The sequence below is a fragment of the Tiliqua scincoides genome, chromosome 1, assembly GCF_035046505.1.
Source record: "Tiliqua scincoides isolate rTilSci1 chromosome 1, rTilSci1.hap2, whole genome shotgun sequence".
NCBI classification, from domain to species: Eukaryota; Metazoa; Chordata; class Lepidosauria; order Squamata; family Scincidae; genus Tiliqua; species Tiliqua scincoides.
In genome coordinates this window covers 300,753,401-300,775,490 of record NC_089821.1, presented here as the reverse complement: position 1 = coordinate 300,775,490, position 22,090 = coordinate 300,753,401, and the positions used below count along the sequence as shown (strand labels likewise).

General features: G+C 41.8%; 1 protein-coding gene across 5 annotated transcripts in view; it reads right to left on the bottom strand.

Moving 5' to 3' along the window:
- Positions 1-3,860: 3,860 nt before the first annotated feature.
- Positions 3,861-22,090, bottom strand: part of PPP2R5C (protein phosphatase 2 regulatory subunit B'gamma) — a 92,578-nt gene continuing 74,348 nt past the window's right edge. For 3 of the 5 annotated variants that reach the window (XM_066629128.1, XM_066629135.1, XM_066629148.1), the window contains 6 exons: positions 21,109-21,279; positions 20,534-20,661; positions 18,114-18,215; positions 15,516-15,588; positions 9,393-9,509; positions 3,861-8,127 (listed from right to left, as the gene is read on the bottom strand). In XM_066629128.1, the coding sequence (XP_066485225.1) occupies positions 7,996-8,127; positions 9,393-9,509; positions 15,516-15,588; positions 18,114-18,215; positions 20,534-20,661; positions 21,109-21,279 (723 nt within the window). In that variant the 3' untranslated portion in view covers positions 3,861-7,995. The remainder of the gene's footprint in view (positions 8,128-9,392; positions 9,510-15,515; positions 15,589-18,113; positions 18,216-20,533; positions 20,662-21,108; positions 21,280-22,090) is intronic. The other 2 variants (XM_066629143.1, XM_066629155.1) reach the window with 1 other exon arrangement.

The following is a 22,090-nucleotide window of genomic DNA, read 5'->3' as shown; positions in this document are numbered from 1 at the left end:
ATAGTGGTCATAACGGAAACTTGGTGGAATGCGGAGAATCAGTGGGATACCGCAATTCCGGGCTATAAACTCTACAGGAGGGACAGGCAGGGGCGTGTTGGAGGTGGGGTGGCCGTTTATGTTAGGAAAGGGATAGAATCCAGCAAAGTAGAGATTGAAGGTGGGTCCGACTCCACAGTAGAATCTCTGTGGGTTAAATTACCAGGCTTGTGCAGCGATGTAATACTGGGGGCGTGCTATTGTCCTCCAGAACAGAAATCGGATGGGGACCTTGAAATGAGGAAACAGATCAGGGAGGTGACAAGGAGGGACAGGGTTGTAATCATGGGGGACTTCAATTATCCTCATATTGACTGGGTCAATTTGTGTTCTGGTCACGATAAGGAAACCGGATTTCTTGATGTGCTAAATGACTGTGGCTTAGAGCAGCTAGTCACGGAGCCCACCAGAGGGCAGGTGACTCTGGATCTAATATTGTGTGGTACACAGGACCTGGTTAGAGATGTAAATGTTACTGAGCCATTGGGGAACAGTGATCATGCTGCGATCCGTTTTGACATGCACGTTGGAGGAAGAATACCAGGCAAATCTCTCACAAAAACCCTTGACTTCCGACGGGCGGACTTCCCTCAAATGAGGAGGCTGGTTAGAAGGAGGTTAAAAGGGAGGGTAAAAAGAGTCCAATCTCACCAGAGTGCATGGAGGCTGCTTAAAACAACAGTAATAGAGGCCCAGCAGAGGTGTATACCGCAAAGAAAGAAGGGTTCCACTAAATCCAGGAGGGTGCCCGCATGGCTAACCAGCCAAGTTAGAGAGGCTGTGAAGGGCAAGGAAGCTTCCTTCCGTAAATGGAAGTCTTGCCCTAATGAGGAGAATAAAAAGGAACATAAACTGTGGCAAAAGAAATGTAAGAAGGTGATAGGGGAGGCCAAGCGAGACTATGAGGAACGCATGGCCAGCAACATTAAGGGGAATAATAAAAGCTTCTTCAAATATGTTAGAAGCAGGAAACCCACCAGAGAAGCGGTTGGCCCTCTGGATGGTGAGGGAGGGAAAGGAGAGATAAAAGGAGACTTAGAGATGGCAGAGAAATTAAATGAGTTCTTTGCATCTGTCTTCACGGCAGAAGACCTTGGACAGATACCGCTGTCCGAACGGCCCCTCCTAACCGAGAAGTTAAGTCAGATAGAGGTTAAAAGAGAAGATGTTTCAGACCTCACTGATAAATTAAAGATCAATAAGTCACCGGGCCCTGATGGCATCCACCCAAGAGTTATTAAGGAATTGAAGAATGAAGTTGCAGATCTCTTGACTAAGATATGCAACTTGTCCCTCAAAACGGCCACGGTGCCAGAAGATTGGAGGATAGCAAATGTCACGCCTATTTTTAAAAAGGGAAAGAGGGGGGACCCGGAAAACTACAGGCCGGTCAGCCTAACATCCATACCGGGTAAGATGGTGGAATGCCTCATCAAAGATAGGATCTCAAAACACATAGACAAACAGGCCCTGCTGAGGGAGAGTCAGCATGGCTTCAGTAAGGGTAAGTCTTGCCTCATGAACCTTATAGAATTCTTTGAAAAGGTCAACAGGCATATGGATGCGGGAGAACCCGTGGACATTATATATCTGGACTTTCAGAAGGCGTTTGACACGGTCCCTCACCAAAGGCTACTGAAAAAACTCCACAGTCAGGGAATTAGAGGGCAGGTCCTCTCATGGATTGAGAACTGGTTGGAGGCCAGGAAGCAGAGAGTGGGTGTCAATGGGCAATTTTCACAATGGAGAGAGGTGAAAAGCGGTGTGCCCCAAGGATCTGTCCTGGGACCGGTGCTTTTCAACCTCTTCATAAATGACCTGGAGACAGGGTTGAGCAGTGAGGTGGCTAAGTTTGCAGACAACACCAAACTTTTCTGAGTGGTGAAGACCAGAAGTGATTGTGAGGAGCTCCAGAAAGATCTCTCCAGACTGGCAGAATGGGTAGCAAAATGGCAGATGCGCTTCAATGTCAGTAAGTGTAAAGTCATGCACATTGGGGCAAAAAATCAAAACATTAGATATAGGCTGATGGGTTCTGAGCTGTCTGTGACAGATCAGGAGAGGGATTTTGGGGGGGGGGTGGACAGGTCCATGAAAGTGTCGACCCAATGTGCGGTGGCAGTGAAGAAGGCCAATTCTATGCTTGGGATCATTAGGCAGGGTATTGAGAACAGAATGGCTAATATTATAATGCCGTTGTACAAATCTATGGTAAGGCCACACCTGGAGTATCGTGTCCAGTTCTGGTCGCCACATCTCAAAAAAGACATAGTGGAAATGGAAAAGGTGCAAAAGAGAGCAACTAAGATGATTACGGGGCTGGAGCACCTTCCTTATGAGGAAAGGCTACAACGTTTGGGCCTCTTCAGCCTAGAAAAGAGATGCCTGAGGGGGGACATGATTGAGACATACAAAATTATGCAGGGGATGGACAGAGTGGATAGGGAGATGGTCTTTACACTCTTACATAATACCAGAACCAGGGGACATCCACTAAAATTGAGTGTTGGGCGGGTTAGGACAGACAAAAGAAAATATTTCTTTACTCAGCGTGTGGTTGGTCTGTGGAACTCCTTGCCACAGGATGTGGTGCTGGCGTCTAGCCTAGATGCCTTTAAAAGGGGATTGGACAAGTTTCTGGAGGAAAAATCCATTACGGGGTACAAGCCATGATGTGTATGCGCGGGTACCAGGATGAGGTCTCTTGTTATCTGGTGTGCTCCCTGGGGCATTTGGTGGGCCGCTGTGAGATACAGGAAGCTGGACTAGATGGGCCTATGGCCTGATCCAGTGGGGCTGTTCTTATGTTCATGCAATTGTGTGGACTTGGCACTGAAGCCATTTAAAAGCCTGCATAGGGATTTTGTGGCCACAGTTCAGTACATGTAAACAGCACATTTATTGCAAAAGTTGGCACTCAAGCACTGACTGTGGCCCAAAAACTGATGGATGTATTCAGAATCCGGACTTTTCTTGTACAGGGAAAAGTTTGAAAAATAGAGGCAGTTTCTTATTCGGAAAATCCTAAAAGACTGTGAATTCTATATATATAGTTGTCCAGTGATTTTCAATCTTTTTCTTCCATGGCACACTGACAAGGCACACCATCGGATTTTTAATCATTGACAAGGCACACCATGTTGCCAGTGGGTAGCTTATGTCCCCCATTGGCCCTACTAATAAATGACCCTCCCACAAACGTCTGTGGCACACCTGTGGACCACTCACAGAACACCAATGTACCATGGCATACTGGTTGAAAATGGATGAGTTTGACTAATGTATATCCCAAGTCTAGTAGAATGTTTTACTTTAAAAAAAACAAAACTGAAGCCGTATACCATTAGTAGGCATACAAGCTGTATCCTATCCGTAGGAATGGCTGCTGTCTGGAAATTGCCTCCAGAAAAAGGCCAGCAACCAAATCATGAAATAATTAACTATTAATTAATAGGAGAGGAAGGCAAGTCTTTGCAATTACAGATTCAGTTAGAACAGACCCACCTCACTTTAATTGGCCTATGTGCTTTGGTTCATGAGAGCCCATTTGTCAGTTTTAGTTTTAGCATCCTTTGTGGGACACTGGTCCATCCATTTCATGTAGAATTACTATCATCCTTGGGTTTAGGCTGGATATAAATTAAATAAATATTTAGTGCTTGTATCTCAGAATTTATTTTAGAGACCTTTAGCATTCCAGACTACTACAAAAATGCAGAATGCTACTTCATTATGGTTTATACTTCTATCCACAATGACATTTGTGTCATGATGAATCACTGTCATACAGTTATGCATTTGCATTAAACTGAGGGACACAAAGTACTAAAAGACAGACATGAAAAAAGCAGTCATAAAGGAGGCAGTTGTCTCCATTAATTATAGGGGGAGGACTCAAATGAACAACTCAAAAGTCTTGCCAAATAAGATTTTCTAGCACTTCAGGAAGAAGCTTTGACTTTGGAAATTTAGGAAAGGAAGGAAATTCCACTCCAACTCCACTCCAGGTTACATTCTAGAAGGGGTATGGATGTGTCAAAATTCACATATTGAATGGTTGCATGTACACCATCTAGGATATAAACGGGTTATTTGACACAGTGCAATTCACTATAACAACAGCTCGCCCTTAGTGAACTTAAGGGTCTTCCACTTTGTGTTCCTTCAGAGGCTCAGTGAGACTGCTATATGACTGAACTCCCCAGATGGGGCTACCAACATTTATCACTGGGATAATAAACTTGAAAAATGCAAGAGGAGAGGATATACTGGATAATACTTATGAAGAAAGAGTTTGGCATATCTATTTGCCATCAAACTTTAACTCAATGTGCCCAAATGTCTACTAAAGCAATTTTCCTGCTTTTGTTGAAAATTAGTCTTTTAGTAAGTGTCTTTCTCAATCTTAGTTAATGATGGTATTTATTAAAGTAGCACATTAACTGTGCAGGCACATTTCAGAAGAGCTGCCATTACACAGAAGAACAAGAGAACAGAAAGTGCTGAAACCTTCAAGTTCTGCACAAAGAAAAACTAACTCTTACAAGTAATCTTCTGAGGCAACATTTTATGCCAGTTACACGATTATGGGCACAATGATCATACAAGTCTGATTTGTCACAGGAATATATCATGGGGGTGCTGTCAGAAGGATTCAGATAGGAAACACCCATTCTTCTTGGCCACCACCAATACAGGTTGCTCCATCACTCTAAGGTCAAGTGGAGCTTTGATTGGTTGGTAGCTGATGTAACCCTTTACTGATGTAACAGATCAAATATCGCAGTTTCTCTGTATTCTTTTCTTAGATACCTATGGATTATCTGTACTCTCAACCAAGAAGTCCTGTGCTAGAGCTAAACGTAGTTTTATGATGAGCAGATAAAATTCCATTTCTCTTTTATTTAATCCATATAATACACCATTTTCAGAATTTCAAAAACTAGATAAAAGAGCATATTAAATGGCAGGTGTATGAAGTTTTTCTTCATAAACAATGTCTGAACAAAAAATCTGAATTACAAAATATTAAAAAATATGTTGGTACATTTGAACAAAGCATTCCACTAAAGCATAACGATACAGATATAGTAAAAAGAAAATTGTGCCACTTACCTATTTTTTTTTGCTGTTTCTAGGAACTTTTAAATCTGTACATAGGACCATTCTGTACAAAATATGAAGTCTACATTTTTATTACTCATTACAATAAAACAAAGTACAATGTATGTACAATATTAAAATGAAGCCATACTAAAGCCACACAAAAAAAAGACACTTGTAATATTTTTTTGACATTCCTGACATACAGGTGTAAAATTCTGGAGAACATGGGAAAGTGTCTAACAGTGAACTTTATGAAGAACAACAGTCACCAAAATTGTACTTTATTTGTACTTTTATTTTGGATGTATTTGTTTTTAAGAATAATTTAATACAGAACTTATACAGAGCATTAAGATGGTGATCGTAACAAGCCAAACAACTGGTGCTGCTAAATTTTAATATATTTAGACATGTTTGTCAACCGGCCTAAAATTTCACAAGCAAATTGTCATGGCATAATTGCCCCAGCTAACCCAGAACACTTGCTTTTTGGTGAATGTTTATCTTCAGTAAAGAGCAAAAATAAAATCTAGACAGTGAAAGATCTTGTACTTTGAGCGTTACACAGTCAACCAAACATTGATATACAATATTTTCCCACTCTCCCGCCCCCTTCCCCGGCAGGATAAAATTAGTCAGAATGCTTCTTCCCAGATATCTCTTTCATGAGGCTACCAAAATAGCCAATTTATTAAAAAAAAATAAGCATCAGCTAAAGATGGAAGTTCAAACAATGGTATATCAAAATACATATAGACATTGCTTTATGCAATTATAAAAGCACCCCCTTCCCTCCTCAGAAAAGGGAAAGGCAACTTTAAACTGCTTCAATAATAATTTTTCATTATGGTAAAACATTTATTTTCAAGTTTAACAGGAATAATTTTCACACAGAGTAGGTATTTCATTTGAGTGGTCATTAAATTTACTTTTGGTCTTCCTAGTAATTCCAATCCCACCTAGTCTGATTTTCTCTCCATTGCTTTTGCAATAAATATTGGACGTTTTATTTGAAGTGAGACCAGACAGCAGGCACTAAATCTGCGCAAGGTTATTAAATGCCAGTTTTGCAAGCCACGTGTTTAAACCTTTTCTGCATCAAGACATCAAACATTAAGTTATAATATGTGTTACTGTCAGAGACAATAAAAACAAGTCACTCGTTTTAAATAAAACTCATCTGAAAATAGCTCTAAAGCAGGATAAGAAAGTCTAAAATACTGGCCACCCTGAGAGAAATCAAATATTGAAAACAAAACCACTATACATTTTTCTTTGAAAAACAATCCTTCGTGCTTTCCAATCTACAACAATAAAAAAATGAGTTCATAACATGCAAGTAATCTTGTGGAATATAGCAGCATTTGAAGATCAAAAGCAACTCAGATGTGTTTTTCTCTTGCTTGTGAGGGGTGTATGTATTACACGTGCTCTTCACCACAGGGGAAAAAATATACAGAGAGCAAAACTATTGTTAACTTATTTTTCAGGTCTTGACGGAGGCATCCAACAGATGCAGAATGCCATTAGAGAGGCAGGTTTGCCTTTATTAAAAATATATCTAAAAAGTGGCACTGGTACTGCCTGTTCATTTAACTACATCATCTAGAAAGAACATGCCCAACTTAGTTGGCCTCATGATGTTGGCAACAAGAACTCTTAGAGTCCAGTGTACGCCTCACAATAAAAGCTCAGCTAATTCATTTTAGCAAATCAGAGAATAAGTGTTTGAAAAACAAACTATGCAATGACTTCTAAAATGCAATTTATTTCTAGGCAAGGCAGGCAGAATGTCCATTTCCGAAACAACGATTCTTCTATCAGCTCCTTTCCAAAGTTTTGTATTACATGTCAAGGGCTGGAAAGTATGGCTTCAATCCCTATAAAATACTTTGAAAGGGTGCCTTTCTTGATAAAAGTTTCCAGAGCTCCTAGAAATTAGCCTTGATTGCAGATTGTCATGAAATTACCATTCTGTAAGCTGCACTGAGAGAACAAATCAACTATGTTTTCAAGCTGCTGGAATGTGGCAAGGCAGAATTTTTTTGTAAGTCTTAGAAAAATGTCTAATGGTTATATATGAATTTAGAATCTTGCTCACTGCCACAGTACCAAGCTGGGGAAGGGAGGGGAGAGAGAAAGAAAAAATAGGCTCAGTCTACCAGGCAGTGTTGCTACACAACTTCCACTAATTTCAGCAGGGTTTAGAGGAAAACCCATGCATGGCCACTTCAGAAACTATGCCTACCCAGAAAGGTGTTTCATATAGGAAAGAACATGCATCTCTGTAAATTGCCGCATGTTACAACATATGCACGTGCACGCGCGTTGTAAACCAGAAGCTGCAGCAGACTGTAGCACTCTAGTGTGTTCGCATGCAGCACAAACAGGATGATCAACATTATCATTTCATGGGTTTTCCTACACACAACTGGTTTCCATGTAAAAGGTATGACAAGCAAAGGAGCCCATTAAATGTTTGAGAGATTGCACAGCAGCACTGCTTCTTTGTACTGAAAGACTGCTCTTCTTTCAGTAGCTGCATGAAAACAATCCATGTTTCCAATTTTTTTGTACTATGCCAACAGCACCAAGATACTGCCTTTGTTTAATACTAATCAATCCCAGGTTCTGCATACAGAATCAGGTAATTTACCATTGTTTGAACTACTAGTCTTGAGCTGCACATACTGTATCAAAGTTATTGCCTAAAAGAACTGGGTCGAAAAAAGCTTTGACTTGTGTGTAACTGATCAGTATGGCACAAAAAAAGTTCTCTACTGTGGAACAGAGTCCAGAAAAAAAAAAAAGTGGGTTTCGTCCAAATAAGATTTCACTTGAATGAATAGTCTAATGCCCATCATGTGATATTAGGTCCTCAGCTCGGCAATGGGTCTCCAAGGCTTTCATGGTATAGATATCCTGAGGCAGTTCTGACTTGCGGCGCACCATAAGACGCTCCTTTTTCTGATCCTTCTGCGTCTAAAATAAAAACGCAACTTTAAAGAAAAATGCGATCATTTGTTTACCGTATGTCTGCATGTGCTGTAAAGAGGCATTGGTTAAAGGAAGACGACGAAAGTGAAAAAGCATTATTAGATAATTTATTCCAGCAGCTTGGCAAAACCTCCTAGCTACTGCTGGAATGACATGGGAACGATGCCATGCTATTCATACAATGCATCTCTTAATTTATGTTTGGATCTTCCTGGTTCTCTAGAAAGCCAGCACGTCCAAAACGTAACCATTAATGCACACTGTATCATTATGAGGTAGACAACCTGCAAGTTGCGTAGGTGAATAGCAGTTCCCCCTGGTGAGCAGCCATGTGGCAAGTTGTATCTACATACACATGCACTGCTCTTGACACCACAGCATGGCAGACATGGGGGGGGGGGGACACGGCATAGGCAAGATGGAATGGGGGATGTACAACTGCCCCCTCTGATTATCTGACTCTTATATGGTCTATTTATTTTAAGTTCCAGACACTGATCATGCTTTACTATACATACTATGGGAAAAATCTGCATTAGACTAGGATTATAAATCCAGAATTGGATGGAGAGAAAAGGAGAGCTAATGGCTCTTTTCTATCCACTCTGAAGTGTGCTGCTTGAAATTTTGGAGCCACTTCTAATGAAACTAATATAGTTATCACTTGACAGCTAACTGAACTCAATCTCACTTCAAGTTCTATACCTATGCAAGTGTGGTATTAGTATATTTAATATTGCAAATATGTCCAGAAATGAGTAGTTATTGTATCTGTTCTGACAGAGGATTCTGCTCCACCAGAAACCATTGGTATTGTCCCTCTAACTTGCCTTGTGGTTGGTCAGTCAAACACTTAAAAGTGGGATGAAGAGAGCTTAAGATGTGAATGTCAATGAACTACTTTTGTTACACAGTTCAAGTAGGATCTGCTTAGGCTCCAAAACATCACTTTGCTGATTCAAATCATTTTAATGACTGTGAAGTCATTTAATATAAATACAAGAAGGCAGACAAAACTGGATGCTCACATACGTAATGGATTAAGCTAACAGCTAAGTATAGTCACACTAAAACAGTTTTACTGACAGCCACAAGAAACTTTAGCTTGGGAATTGCTAAAATTATTCTGCTCGTTTCAAATTTGTTGTCATCGAAAAACAGAGGAAAAGTGGAATTGATAGCTAAAATAGATAAATACATTTGAATCAAGTTTGGAACGAGTAGGTTAATTTTTCTACCTATATGCTTACCGGACAAGTTTCTTCTTTCACTGTCTTTTTCAGCACCTGCAAGTCTTCAATTAAAGGCCCGTCTGTTTCCATTGCAACAGGACTGCTTACCAGACAGGTGTCACTATATACTGAGTACTATCCAAATGCAAAATGTTGTAGGTCAGAATTTTTTAATAGTGAAACTCAAGATTAGAAACTATAGCAAGGCAGGCATTTCACTGCCAGAAATATAAATCTCAGACATTTTGATGAGTCAACTATTTTAAATTGCAATAGAAATTAAACAAATCTCTCATTTTCAAGAAACTCAAGCTATGACAGCTACTCACAAAATAACTTATTGAAGTTTAAGTAAGGTTATAAAATGTGTTTTATCAAAAAAATAAGTTTTTTAAATTGTAATTTTGCGAAGTGTTAAGACAGAGAATCATTTTGTTAGGGCCAATACCATTTTGCAGTTAGTTTACATGTTCTGTCCTTCCTATAACTGAAAACTGGAACTGTATGCTTGTCCAGTGTGGCTTTAGATATCCTCTAGCATCCCGCCTCAACCTTGCATGACTTTTGAAATTTTAGGAGGGTTTCAAAAGCAGATTATGACATATTGATGAGTTTGCTGCTCAAAGTAAAAAAAGAAAAACAAACAACAACCCTGGGTACATGCAAATTCTGAAATTTTGATTCCAGTTAAAATTGCACAGGCAGTTGGCTACTTCATCCCAAGCAAATGGAGACCGAGTAGGTAAAGCAGTTCAAATATGAAAAAGTTTATTAATATTCTGCAAGGAATCAATGGACTTAAGAGAAAGATGAAGGATAGAAAACTAGGCACTGATAATCCAAGCAAAAAGGGGCTGGGAGGCAGGCAGCAAGGCTTTACAAGAATGGTAAAATGCAAGAGTTAAATAAAATCTGACAACTCTTCTAGTACGTTCCCTGCTCTACTTATTTATGCAGTTCCAGGACTTTGCATTCATACTTAGCACGTGGGCTGGATATGCCTGTGAAGCACCAGATGCTTCCATTGTTGAACCCGGGCAAATTCACAAAGAAAGAGAGCCAGGTGTAGTAGTGGTTTGGGAGCTGGACTAAGATCTGGAAGATCCAGGTTCAAGTTCGCCGCTCTGCTATGAAGCTTTCTGGATGACCTTGCGCTAGTCACTATCTCTCAGCTTTGCCTACCTCACAGGACTGTTATAAGGACAAAAGGAGGGACAGGAATCATGTATACCATCCTGAACTCCTTAGACAAAGGGTGGTATAAAAATGTGACAATAAAAGTGCATGACCCCGCTTTCATAACCTGTCAGGTTTAACTCTACTTTTTCTGTGGGATTGGACACTTGTGTGTCTAAGGGCGCAATCCAAAGGCGCTTTATGCTGGCCCAAGTCCCTTGGGCCGGCATAAGAGGGTCACAAACGTGCCGTAGAGCACATGTACACCTCCTCATGGGGAAGCCAGGCCGGCGCTCCGAGAAGCACTGGCCTGCAGAGGCTGGCATAAGCCTCTGCCGTGGCTTTCCCGTAGCCACTTGTGTCGGCACGCTTGCGCCAGTACAAGCAGCAAAAGCAGGTGTGGGGGGGCAGGGAGGAGGAGGGAAGAAGGCATTTCTGGGTAGGGGGGCAGGTGATGGGCAGCCCTGGGGGCTGGCGTGCGGGGAGCCAGAGGCGGGGCTAGGAGCCGGCATTTATGCCAGATCCCAACCCCCGTCCAGGCGGAGAACAGAGCAGCTTCAAGCTGCTCCACTCTCCTCGGACTTGTGCTACCTCCAGAGGTGGCGCAGGTCTGAGGAGACCCATTGGGGCCAGCAGCCCTTACCCAGGGGTAAGGGGAAGAGTTTCCCCTTGCCGCTGGCTGAGCCGCTGTTGCCCACAAACCCGCACTGGATGCAGCGCAAGCCTCCTGGCTTGCCTGCTCCAGCGCAGGTTTGGATTGCGCCCTAAGCCACTTGCATCTTTTACTTCTGGAATCAGGTGACTCAAATCAAAGTCAGATCCTTTGTTTATCAATCATTTGGAGATGCTGCTCAAACAGGAGGGTAAGTATGGCTACTGTATCTGAGGCACCCAGCAGTCCCTTCACAATGTTCCACGCGCAGGGCCAGCTAGGCAGGCGGAGATCAGGGGTCTCAATGCGTGGATGAGACGGTGGTGTAGGGAGGAGGGGTTTAGATTCGTTAGGCACTGGGGAACGTTTTGGGACAAGCGGGGCCTGTATAAGAGGGACGGGCTCCATTTGAACCAGAATGGAACCAGACTGCTGGCGCATAACATTAAAAAGGTGGCAGAGCAGCTTTTAAACTGATCCCTGGGGGAAGGCCGACAGGAGCCGAGGGGCATCCGGTTCGGGACTCCTCATCCCTATGGGATGAGGATGGGGAGGTTAGAGAACAAGACAAAGGCAGGGTAGGAGAAGAAATTGGGAAAGGTAGGGAGATGGGATGTGATAGACGGTTTGGCACAATGAGAGGATGCGGGGACAAAGGAGCGAATAAGCAGCCCATCCTGGGGCATTCCGTGTATAAATGCTTTTATGCGAATGCCCGAAGTCTACGAGCAAAGGTGGGAGAACTGGAATGTCTGGTGACAAGGGAAAATATTGACATAGTGGGCATAACGGAAACCTGGTGGAATGCGGAGAATCAGTGGGATACCGCAATCCCGGGCTATAAACTCTACAGGAGGGACAGGCAGGGGCGTGTTGGAGGTGGGGTGGCCCTTTATGTTAAGGAAGGGATAGAATCCAGCAAAGTAGAGATTGAAGGTGGGTCCGACTCCACCGTAGAATCTCTGTGGGTTAAATTACCAGGCTTGTGCAGCGATGTAATACTGGGGGTGTGCTATCGTCCTCCAGACCAGAAATCTGATGGGGACCTTGAAATGAGGAAACAGATCAGGGAGGTGACAAGGAAGGACAGGGTTGTAATCATGGGGGACTTCAATTATCCTCATATTGACTGGGTCAATTTGTGTTCTGGTCACGATAAGGAAACCGGATTTCTTGACGTGCTAAATGACTGTGGCTTAGATCAGCTAGTCACGGAGCCCACTAGAGGACAGGTGACTCTGGATTTAATTTTGTGCGGTACGCAGGACCTGGTTACAGATGTAAATGTTACTGAGCCATTGGGGAACAGTGATCATGCTGCGATCAGTTTTGACGTGCACGTTGGGGGAAGAATACCAGGCAAATCTCTAACAAAAACCCTTGACTTCCGACGGGCGGACTTCCCTCAAATGAGGAGGCTGGTTAGAAGGAGGTTGAAAGGGAGGGTAAAAAGAGTCCAGTCTCTCCAGAGTGCATGGAGGCTGCTTAAAACAACAGTAATAGAGGCCCAGCAGAGGTGTATACCGCAAAGAAAGAAGGGTTCCACTAAATCCAGGAGAGTGCCCGCATGGCTAACCAGCCAAGTTAGAGAGGCTGTGAAGGGCAAGGAAGCTTCCTTCCGTAAATGGAAGTCTTGCCCTAATGAAGAGAATAAAAAGGAACATAAACTGTGGCAAAAGAAATGTAAGAAGGTGATAGGGGAGGCCAAGCGAGACTATGAGGAACGCATGGCCAGCAACATTAAGGGGAATAATAAAAGCTTCTTCAAATATGTTAGAAGCAGGAAACCCGCCAGAGAAGCGGTTGGCCCTCTGGATGGTGAGGGAGGGAAAGGGGAGATAAAAGGAGACTTAGAGATGGCAGAGAAATTAAATGAGTTCTTTGCATCTGTCTTCACGGCAGAAGACCTCGGGCAGATACCGCTGCCCGAACGGCCCCTCCTGACCGAGGAGTTAAGTCAGATAGAGGTTAAAAGAGAAGATGTTTCAGACCTCATTGATAAATTAAAGATCAATAAGTCACCGGGCCCTGATGGCATACACCCAAGGGTTATTAAGGAATTGAAGAATGAAGTTGCAGATCTCTTGACTAAGGTATGCAACTTGTCCCTCAAAACGGCCACGGTGCCAGAAGATTGGAGGATAGCAAATGTCACGCCTATTTTTAAAAAGGGAAAGAGGGGGGACCCGGGAAACTATAGGCCGGTCAGCCTAACATCCATACCGGGTAAGATGGTGGAATGCCTCATCAAAGATAGGATCTCAAAACACATAGACGAACAGGCCTTGCTGAGGGAGAGTCAGCATGGCTTCTGTAAGGGTAAGTCTTGCCTCACAAACCTTATAGAATTCTTTGAAAAGGTCAACAGGCATGTGGATGCGGGAGAACCCGTGGACATTATATATCTGGACTTTCAGAAGGCGTTTGACACGGTCCCTCACCAAAGGCTACTGAAAAAACTCCACAGTCAGGGAATTAGAGGACAGGTCCTCTCCTGGATTGAGAACTGGTTGGAGGCCAGGAAGCAGAGAGTGGGTGTCAATGGGCAATTTTCACAATGGAGAGAGGTGAAAAGCGGTGTGCCCCAAGGATCTGTCCTGGGACCGGTGCTTTTCAACCTCTTCATAAATGACCTGGAGACAGGGTTGAACAGTGAAGTGGCTAAGTTTGCAGATGACACCAAACTTTTCCGAGTGGTAAAGACCAGAAGTGATTGTGAGGAGCTCCAAAAGGATCTCTCCAGACTGGCAGAATGGGCAGCAAAATGGCAGATGCGCTTCAATGTCAGTAAGTGTAAAGTCATGCACATTGGGGCAAAAAATCAAAACTTTAGATATAGGCTGATGGGTTCTGAACTGTCTGTGACAGATCAGGAGAGAGATCTTGGGGTGGTGGTGGACAGGTCGATGAAAGTGTCGACCCAATGTGCGGTGGCAGTGAAGAAGGCCAATTCTATGCTTGGGATCATTAGGAAAGGTATTGAGAACAAAACGGTTAGTATTATAATGCCGTTGTACAAATCTATGGTAAGGCCACACCTGGAGTATTGTGTCCAGTTCTGGTCGCCGCATCTCAAAAAAGACATAGTGGAAATGGAAAAGGTGCAAAAGAGAGCGACTAAGATGATTACGGGGCTGGGGCACCTTCCTTATGAGGAAAGGCTACGGCGTTTGGGCCTCTTCAGCCTAGAAAAGAGATGCTTGAGGGGGGACATTATTGAGACATACAAAATTATGCAGGGGATGGACAGAGTGGATAGGGAGATGCTCTTTACACTCTCACATAATACCAGAACCAGGGGACATCCACTAAAATTGAGTGTTGGGCGGGTTAGGACAGACAAAAGAAAATATTTCTTTACTCAGCGCGTGGTCGGTCTGTGGAATTCCTTGCCACAGGATGTGGTGCTGGCGTCTAGCCTAGACGCCTTTAAAAGGGGATTGGATGAGTTTCTGGAGGAAAAATCCATTATGGGGTACAAGCCATGATGTGCATGCGCAACCTCCTGATTTTAGGAATGGGTTAAGTCAGAATGCCAGATGTAGGGGAGAGCACCAGGATGAGGTCTCTTGTTATCTGGTGTGCTCCCTGGGGCATTTGGTGGGCCGCTGTGAGATACAGGAAGCTGGACTAGATGGGCCTATGGCCTGATCCAGTGGGGCTGTTCTTATGTTCTTATGTTTTAATGCTGAGGTTTTATAAAACCTTTGAGGTAAAGAGAAAGGTCCTAAGCAGGTTTGCAAATAAGCAAAAAAACCAAACACAAGGGAGGACACAAATATGCTATATTCTCTCTGGATATGCTTCAGTGCATGGACTCCTCTTTCTGCATGGCATAAGAACGCTGTCTCTGGATGCTTGGTGATGTTATGCATCACTGCCAAACTTCTGGGTTGTTGAGATCTGTGCTGCACGCAGCTCAGCTTTGAGTTGGGCAGCTTATCAGGAACTCCGCAAGCAGGAATTTTAATGACAGTATACAAACCCCACTTGTTGGGAAGTGACAGCAAGAGAGGGTTTTTGCCCATATGTCCTTGCTTCTGGGATTCCCAGAGATATCTGGCAGGGACTAGATAGGCCTTGGTCTAATCCAGCAAGACTGTTCTTATATTCTTAAGACGTTTAATAATCAGGACACTGCATGATATGTGCCACTGATACATGAACAATGTGGTCACTGGAACTCACCATCTTCAGTCATATTCAATCAGCTTTCTTGTATAGGAAATCATACATCTGTGGAAGGCTCTTACTCTTCCAATAGTATCTAATATAAAATTGAAATATGCAGCCTCTGAATATTTTCTACATACCTGGGGATTTGATTTGGCTAGATTTTCTATTTTAACCCATGCTTCTTCCCGTTCCTTCATTTTTAGCTTCTCTCTGAGGGGAAAAAACACACCCCGTCCCCACAAGTAAAGCTCAATGAAGTTTTTAAAATGAAAGTAATCCAGTGGTTCTCAAACGTTTTAGCACCGGGACCCACTTTTTAGAATGATAATCTGTCAGGACCCTCCAGAAGTGAAGTCATTAGCCTGGTAGCGATGTCGTAGCCAGAAGTGACATCATCAAGCAGGAAAATTCTTTAACACATACCATGCAACAAAATTGAATCTAAGTAAATCAAAAGTTTACAATAAGTATAAGTTTAAAAATCTATTTAAAATAAAGAACCGCCCTCCTAACCCTTCCAAGCAGTTGCTGATCTGGTTAAAATGCATATTAAAAATAAAATGCACATTGAAATTAAATGAATGGGGACCCAACTGAAATTAGCTCACGACCCACCTAGTGGGTCCCGTCCCAGTTTGAGAAACACTGAACTAATCAACAATGATTCTTAAAAGTTAAATAGCTTAGGAACTTTGTTGTAAGCTGCCTTGAATGTTTCTAGAAACATTCAAGTTATGAATGAATTCTAATAAATATCTTCCCTGCCCCTCCCTGAGCTATCCCAAAACACACTTCTGAAGGCTGGGGACCCTTGTGTATGGTGTGAGATATGGTGTAAGTTTTGCAGTCCTTTGTGCAGTTTTCAGCAATTTTCCTTCCACAGCAGCCCTGGGCCCCACATTGTATACCATTCTAGAGGGTCCTCCAAGCCCCAAGAGTGGCTTTTTGGGACTCTTAGGGAGCTGCCACACAGAGGAGGGGAACAGGATTGTACCAGTGCCATTGTGCACACATTCCTCAGAGTACAGTTTGAGAACAAAACAAAACTGCTTTCATTCTTTCAAAACAAATTTTCCAGCAATAAAAGAGCTTTTATGAAATGGAGAATCCTGTCAAATAAATAAATCAGCAATACACTTTTTTTGGTACGAAAAGAAAATTGGAACTTTTTCCTCTTATTTTCTAAAAAATACGAAATACATACAATTTTCATTTGACTATTCATTTGGAAGCTTTCCAGCATGAAGTCTGCATGCTTATTATTCAGTATAGTCAAGTACTTGCCAAGGAAATTCACTTGTGGGAGTTACTGCACAGTGGTGAAAGTGCAGCACAACTAATGTAATTATGCAGAAAGGCACATGGCAATGTGTGCTCTGCTCCTGGCTTCCTTTGCTTAGTTAACAAGCAACAAGACAGAAAACTGAACAAGGTAGCTCTATTACATGGCTTAAAAGCAGCTCAACCTGAGCTGATTTCTTCTGAAACTTTGTTCATTGTAGTGGATATTAGCAAAGTAATACTTTGATAACACATACTAATGTCTTTGTATTAATAATCAGATGTTTAGGTGCCACACACACTTATTCTGATAAGCAGCAGTTTGGCACTGAGCGCAATGGCCAGTCTGGACGTGAGAGACACACAATCCTTACTATGAGAGCAGTGAACAGACTGGGTAGTTTTAAGACCATGTACACCAATTTGTACAATGGGAATAAAGCAACTTCCTCACACCCGTAATGTGAAGACACAAACATTATGGATGAAAAAATTCTGGGAAGTTTGTTTTCTGGAAAACCACATCATTTAAAACAAATTCCCTTCAAAATTGCCCAGGTTTATAATGCTCAGCAGCAGCTCTTTCATTGGCAGTTTCTCTTTCCCTCTCCCCTTTCCACAATTTCACAAACTTAACCAAATAATGAAGATGAAAAGAAGAGGGGAAGACATACGAGTCAAAGTTAGAACCGAAGGTGCGTACGCTGTTCTTACAGAAATGAATGCTAGGAAGTGTAATTTTTATTCCACTTTACTCACCAGCAGGATGAACAAAAAACTACAGTTTTCACAGTAAAGCCAAAGGTTATTTTAGTAGTTCCTCACTGCACACTGAAGACTTTGGGGAATGCTTGGAGACTACACTGCTGACTCTGGGAAGTATAATTCTTTCTTCCTCCCAACTCATTTGCAAGGAGGAATAAAAACTACCTAAAGTTTCTGGATTTCGAGTAGATACTGGGGTGTTTGAGCATGCTTCTGAAGTCTTCATTACAGAGACCTGAATAATTAAGGGAACACCCTTGTCTTCTACAAGCCCTCTCGACTGCCACTTCTGCCCCCTGCCCTTCACAGCCTAGGAGCTGAAAAACGCATGAAACAGGGAGGAGGATGGGGAGGGAAGATGGCAGTTAAAGGCCTAATGATGGTGGAGATGTTCCCCCAAACTGAGCATTTCCCCTCCACACACACCTCAGACCGCCTCCCCCCCGTTTGAAGAATTTGCATAATTCTTCAAACAGGCTCAGAAATACCCAGCCCATTTGGAATTAATATTGATAGGTTTTGCCCACAACAAAATAACATCATGAGACTACATATAGAATTGATACTAGCAGCAGCTGGATTTCTTTTCAGAGGGGTGTACAGCTTTTTTTGTGTGACTCTAGCTGTCCTGAGTAAACAGTTGGAAGCATAAATGAGAGGAAAGGGAACATGTCAAGAAGGAAACTTACTTAAGTTTTTCTGCTTTAAATTGCTGAGTGCAGTCATCAAATAGTTTTTGGTTCATCTCCATGAAGAGTTTCAGAGCGTTGTAAATCAAACCATGTATTGTCCTATAAGTAAAATCTGGAATGGTTAGAAAATCTACCATATCCGGCAGTTTGGCTATCTCTCTGGAAATTTTGATATTTCAGGAAAAAATAAAATAAAATTCCAGAAAGTAAATAGATATTTCCATTAGCTAAAGCCAAACTATGTAATGATGTATGCATTCTGCAGTTAATATACTTCATCCCTAAAAACAACCAGCTTTTAGATGTTGCAATGCTAGCTCTCTCTATAACATACAGACAGTTTTAAGAAAGCAGGATAGTACAGCAAACCCTCGATTTAATGGACTAATGAGGGGAAGGGGAAAGGGGAGTTAGTGCCAAAACTCCATTAAATCCAAATGCACTGAAGATAATGGAGATGTGCATGTGCAAAACATTAAAAACTAATTATATGAAGCAGAAAACATGCAAAGTTTCCAAAGTCAGTTAAATTAAGGGTTCACTGTAGTCAACATTACCAAATCCCACCCAGTAACAGAAGCCTTTGCAACAGAGATAAACATCATCAATACTTCAGATCAGAGATTTTCAGACCTTTTCATCTCACAACACGCTGACAAAGGTGCTAAAATTATCAAGGCACACCATCAGTTTTTTTTTTTTTAACGACAAGGCACACCTTCTGCTGGGGGGGCTCACAACCCCAATGGCCCTACTAATAAATGACCACCCCCCAAACTCCTGCAGCACACCTGAGGATCACACATGGCACACCAATGTGGTTGATGTGGCACAATGGTTGAAAAATCACTGCTCCAGATGCGGTTTAACTTATTTAAACCAACTTATGAAAATTAACCAATGGTATTACATTTTGCAGTCATATGGACTGCAAATGCCTCCTCAACCCTGCTGTACAAACTGCACTAGAGACATTCCTGGAGGATTGCATTGCAACTGAAAATTTTGTTTAGGTTACCCCATCACCTCAGATTGCATTCCAATTTAGCAGATTAGTCTCAAACACATAAAAAAAGGAAGAAAGAGAAAGCTCTTCACCTGAATCAAACAGCATTCACTGCCAGGGAAGTTAAGTTATTCTGTAAAAGCAATCTATCACAAGTTATGCCACTGGATCCAAAAGACAAAACCATTCTATGACTACTTGCATCATGCAAGTTGAACAAGTGAAAAAGTGTGCCGTATTGTGCATGCTTAGTGATACTACCCATGCTTGGGACAAGATGATTGGGTGGCCACAAGAAATGAATACAATTCTTACAGAAAAATCCTATGCATGTTGACTCAGAAGCAAGACCCACAGTGTTCAATGAGGCTTACTCCCAGGAAAGGGTATAGAATTATACCCATAGTTTACTGTTTAGAAAAGGTCTCTTTAAACAGGTAACCCACATTGCTTAAAATTAGTATCTGAATGGATTGTCTGCATCCAGTTTGCATAACTCAGTAAAATGGTTTCCTAAGTGTTCTTTTATACTCTCTTTCTGATGAGGGTGAATTTATTCTACATACTTGGCCACCCTATCAGTAGTCCTCAATCCACAACCAGCACCAGGCTATGGAAACAGCATCGACATGGTAGCTCAAATAAATTTTTTAAATTTATCAATGTAGAATCAATGTGGTTAGGTTCATGCTCATGCTAGAATTCTAAGCTACTGTGTGGTTGGAAACTGACAGAAAAGACAGATGGACCTGAAGAGAAACTAGGACAGAAATGCAGAAAGAAGAAAGAGGGGGAAAAGGAGAACAAGATGATCTTAGTATCACTAACACTACAATTTGTCTAGGAGATCATGGTTCACATTCAGATTTATTGAAGTTAGTCTTCCAATGATATTAGATTGTCATGTGAATGAATGACAGGCAACAATGTGTGTGGTGGAAGAGATGTGTCAGAGGGAGAAAGTATGGACTGAAGCCCCCACCTGTATAAAGAATATGCTATGCAACTTCACCCACATGATACGTCCTCTGCAAAGAGAGTGGTGGATATTCCAGGGCAGAATGTGTAAGCATAGGACAGGTTTTGGATAGGAGGGCTTTAGGTGAATCTGATATCACTACCCCTGGCATCTATCCACTAGATTGGTTTGTAGACCATTCTTTTAAATAACTGCACAAGACACCCCGCTACACATGAAAGAATATACCAGTCAATTTTTTACATCCCTTATTGTGCTATGACATCTACCTTCACCTAATCTATATGAGAGAAAATACACCATACCATGTACAATCGTGTACACCTACAAGAAATCCCAGTGTACCACATAAACTTTACCCTAATTTTTGTGGGAAAAAAGCTCAGTGATAGGAAAAGTTCTAGACATTAATGTACTTCAATGGTTCCTTACTTGTTCCAGTGTGTCTTTGAATTTCGGTACAAGGATGGAAACATGATAGGCAAAATCTTGGCTGCGTTGTCGCTGATTAAGCTCATAATATATTCATTATTCCAGTAGTATAGTGCCCGTTCTGCCACCTAAAAAAAAAGAAGGAATTTTTATGCAGTCTTAAAAATCACAAAAACGGTAAGCTTCCAATATTAAATCTCTCTTAGCTGCAAAGAGCCCTAAGGTTATACCTCCCCACATGTGGCTTCCATAGCTATAAAGCTGGCATCTCTAAGTTTTCTGCCAGAACTGCTACTACTAGACATCTTTAACTGATACTCACAGAGGTAACAGTAAAATATCTGCCTAATTTTCATTCCTGTTGATGTTAAACACCTTACATTTCCATCTTGCATTGCCATCTCACGGCTGGCAACCATTTATTCTTTTGCTACACTACCTACCTTAAATATTGTACCTAATGAACTGAAATGTGATCTACTTAAAAAGTATATTACACATCCAACAAGCAGCGATTAATGTAGTGTAATGTCAAAAGGCCAGACTTAATTACTGCATTTTCTAGAATTACCAACCTGGAAATGTGGACTAGAGACACACTTGGCTAGCTGCCTGAAGAGAGGTTCCATAACCTTTACAAACTCAGATGGTTCAATTACATCTAAAATTTCTTCTAATTCATTTAAAAACATAACTTCTTTTGGACTGTGAGTCTTTGGCCAGTATTTGAGTAGTGCCATCACGACCTGTGGTAAAAAAGAGACAATTATACATCTTCCAGTTGCTCAAACTATCATTACACAATAAATTTAACACGAACAGTCAAGACAAGATTCTTGACTCACTGTAGTGGCAATCAGGCACAAATTTTAAAGACTGACTTTCCAATTAAAAAAAAACATTCAAGGCTGAATATGATTTTGTATCAAATGCACCATTCATCAAACATGATGGAAGGGATGCCAAGGCCAAAGGGAGCTCATAATACCAGCTCCCATCAGCACTGGCTGTTAGGACTGGCCCTCCCACCTCTTTCCAAGGACTACTTAAAATCTGTATGCCCTGAGGGAATGGAAGAAAAGGTGCCCACACCAGCAGGACATCATAATATCAACTCCCACAGAGACAAGCCCTGGCCTGGGAGTTTTGTTATTGTACTTGAAAAATGCCTTGGGGTCCTCTTTGAAAGTAGAGGAAAGAAATAAACACCTGGATGAATGACAAGGTACGGGCTTTTGAATTTCTTATGAGTGATCTCAGAATGAACTGCAATAGCCATCTTCCCTACATTGTTTTTTCAAGTTAGAAATTTCTGGAGCATACATTTTTTCTCAGCATGTGCATAAAATACAGTCATCTTGCTTAACATGAATGCATCGTCATGATTGGAGAAATCAGAGTTTCTGTGCTAAGAGTGTTCCATTTCCACACAGACTAGCTATTTACAGCTCTGACTGCTACATGTCATAAAACATGAAAAGCCACACACTTAACATTTATTTTCACGTTATAAAATAGATAGAATTTTCTTTAAAATATGCAATAGAACATTTATTA